Source organism: Triticum aestivum, chromosome 3D (genome assembly GCF_018294505.1).
Source record: "Triticum aestivum cultivar Chinese Spring chromosome 3D, IWGSC CS RefSeq v2.1, whole genome shotgun sequence".
Taxonomy (NCBI): Eukaryota; Viridiplantae; Streptophyta; class Magnoliopsida; order Poales; family Poaceae; genus Triticum; species Triticum aestivum.
In genome coordinates, this window is record NC_057802.1 from 553,373,496 (window position 1) to 553,376,457 (window position 2,962).

A 2,962-nucleotide genomic window follows, 5' to 3' on the forward strand; every position below is an offset into this window, starting at 1 on the left:
CAGCTGATCTCTGGAAAAAAACGCGGAGTCACACACACCGTTTATTCGACGCACTTTCCTATCTTTGAGAAGTCTCAACTGTAGCGCATCGAATGCAGCACTGCTCATGTTTCAACAGATTCTGACCTCAAAAAGAACGTGCAAATGAAAGAGCACCATGTATATACTTATTATATATGCTTGATCGGCAAGATACACGTGTACAGAGTGTACAATCAATGTGCTTGTGTAGCATCATCACTTTGCAAAAGACAAACAAAGGAACGAACGGAGCTCGTAGAGTATCTGATTCTCATCCGTGCAGGTTAGCCATGTACTTAAACATATTTTAGTCGAATCACCACTTGTGAACATTGCATGCACGTACGCCTAATGCATCCCTAAAGAACTCAACGTTGACACACATATCTAACACGTATTATAATTCACAAGCACGTTGCTAGCAGCTGGCTAGACGTGTTTGCATAATTCTCCATGCATGTACGAAACTATAAATGAGAAACATACTGTGTGCAGTGCTCATTATCTCATATCGATCAGCATATACACTAGCTCATCAGGAAACATGGCCACTGCCAGGATCCAGCCGCTGTCCGCTGGCCAGCAGCATGAATCTGCCGGCGGCGATCAGGATCAGAAGAAGATGGTGGTCTACACGGTGTGGATGAAATCGCTGGTGTTCAATGGCCATGGCTGCACCATCTACGGCCAGAACGGTCGCGTGGCCTACCGCGTCGACAACTATGCCTGCACCCGCAGCCGTGAGGTGTTCGTCATGGACACCGCCGGCAAAGCACTCATCAAGCTACACCTCAAGAAGGTATTTCCTCTGTCAATGAATATAATACGTTTTAGGCACGTACATCAAGCATGAAGATGTATAGTCCACCTTACAAATAACTTCACCAAAACACGGGGTTGATCTGTGGTCGATTTTATTGCAGAATTTTGGCTTCTTCGAGACATGGCAAGGCTACTTATGCTGCAACGATGACGACGACGACGACGACACCTCAAGCTTTCAACAGGAGCCATGGTTCAGTGTTCGGAAGGAGCACAGGATTCTGAACAAGGACGGCCGGCGGCACGGCAGTAGAGCCATCGTCAGGGTCGCCGCCGATGGCAAGGCGTACACTATCGATGGTGCTTCGCGCGGGTCCGAGTACTACAGGGTCAGCGACAGCGACGCAAGGGCGGTCAGGAGGAAGCGGACGGCGTCCGGGGTGGCGCTGGGAGAGGACGTCCTGACGCTGATGATGGGCCCCGCCGCGGATCGCCTGCTCGTCGTTGGGCTCGTGGTCGTGTGTGGCCTGCTCAGCCGCTGCATCTGATTGGTTGATGAAGGGGACCTAGAGGCTTCAGTTTCAAGTGATTTTACACTGGGGTTTTTCGATTGTTTGTTCACTGGACAGGAAGAAAAAACACATTATGGTTATTTCGTGTCTGGAGAACGTAAAAAAAATCTGGACAAAAAGTAGATTGAATTATTGTTTCCCAGCCCTTGGGTGTTGAGGGAAAAGTGATGACACTTTCTCGCTCTATTTCACTTGGACCTTCGTGCGTACCTTTTGAGTTTTATTTCTTAGAAAAGGAGGATTAACCCCGGCCTCTGCATCAGAGTGATGCATGCAAGAGGTGTACATAATCTTAACTGTTCATAGCAGAAAAATGAATTTTTTTTGTAAATATTATAGTACATTATATCTTATTTTCCAACTATGAACAAAAGGGGAGAGTGTTTGCTTAGCTATATCATAACTTGTTCAGTGTATTCTAAATTTCCATATGGATGAAACGCTTGCATGTGGTCCACTAGAGACTTGAGTCACTTGACTAAGAAATAAATATTTTCTTAGTTAATATTAGATAGCCGTCTCATTAACAATTTTTTTTCTGCACTTGCATGAATCCAGATGTCCCGGTCGAATCATTATTAGTGGCAACATCAACAATATAGTTATCTATTATTTTACCGAGTAATAGCACAACAAATAGATTTTGTATTATTGGTGTTCCTCGCAAATAATGTTACACGAAAGTGCAATGCTTCATAATCTTGATGTTGATGGTCCCTTCAATATTTTCTCTAACTTGTTTTGAGACGAAAATATTTTCTATAACTAGTATTAATTACCATCCACGTATATTAACACGTCCATCACAAAAAAAATAATAGCAGAAAAAAATGAAAAAATTATTTTGTAAATGTCAGAGTACATTATATTTTATTTTCCAACTGTGAACAAAAGGGGTGAGCGTTTGCTTAGCTATATCATAACTTGTTCAGTGTATTCTAAATTTCCACATGGATGATGCTAATATATTTGGCAACTTGTTACACGCGATTAATCACAGATTTAGAAAATTCTTCTCAAGGTGAGAGTGCTTGCTGTTGTTTGGCCGCTTTGGCTATGTAGGAATGATAAGGTTTTCAACGATAAAAGCATTTCTCTTATGCAGGTTATCTACAGATGTATCGGTACGCTCTGTTTATGGTCATCTCTACAACATGTGGTGAATCGAGACCTACTTACGGAGGTGTGTACATGATTCGAAAACACGGCGAATGATACTTTTACCCGACATGAATGGCAACATGATCTTAGGATTGGCCCGTGGATTATGTGTCATACAGTCTTATATTTACTTGTATTTCGCCTTTCTCTTTTTTAGTTTGGACTTGGTTTGATTGTGTGCATCTTAGTTATACAGAAATCAGGTGTAGCATTTAAACCTTTTAACTAATAAAGTCGTCCCTTATCGGGAAAAAATGGTACGTGTGGTATAGTATTTTTTGACAAATCTGGCCCCTTTGCACGACTTGAGGCATGTCTGGCCCTTGGGTAAAACTAATTCGAAATCTGGCCCCTGGGGTCGGTGCCATATAGCATGGAGCCGAAGTTGTACATGTCGGCGCCACACTACACGGAGCCGGCATATACAAGTTCGGCGCCGTGCTACA

At 43.1% G+C, this 2,962-nt stretch overlaps 1 protein-coding gene across 1 annotated transcript; it reads left to right on the top strand.

The window, feature by feature from the left end:
- Positions 1–546: 546 nt before the first annotated feature.
- On the top strand, positions 547–1,473 carry LOC123075361 (protein LURP-one-related 11). Its single transcript, XM_044497988.1, has 2 exons — positions 547–820; positions 945–1,473. The coding sequence occupies exons 1-2, from the start codon at positions 566–568 to the stop codon at positions 1,329–1,331; spliced, it is 642 nt and encodes a 213-aa protein (XP_044353923.1). The 5' UTR covers positions 547–565; the 3' UTR covers positions 1,332–1,473.
- Positions 1,474–2,962: the final 1,489 nt, after the last annotated feature.

Coding starts and splice junctions, on each gene's coding strand:
- LOC123075361 (XM_044497988.1), top strand. CDS start 566: ATGGCCACTGCCAGGATCCAGCCGCTGTCCGCTGGCCAGCAGCATGAA. Junction 821..944: donor TCAAGCTACACCTCAAGAAG/GTATTTCCTCTG, acceptor ATTTTATTGCAG/AATTTTGGCTTCTTCGAGAC.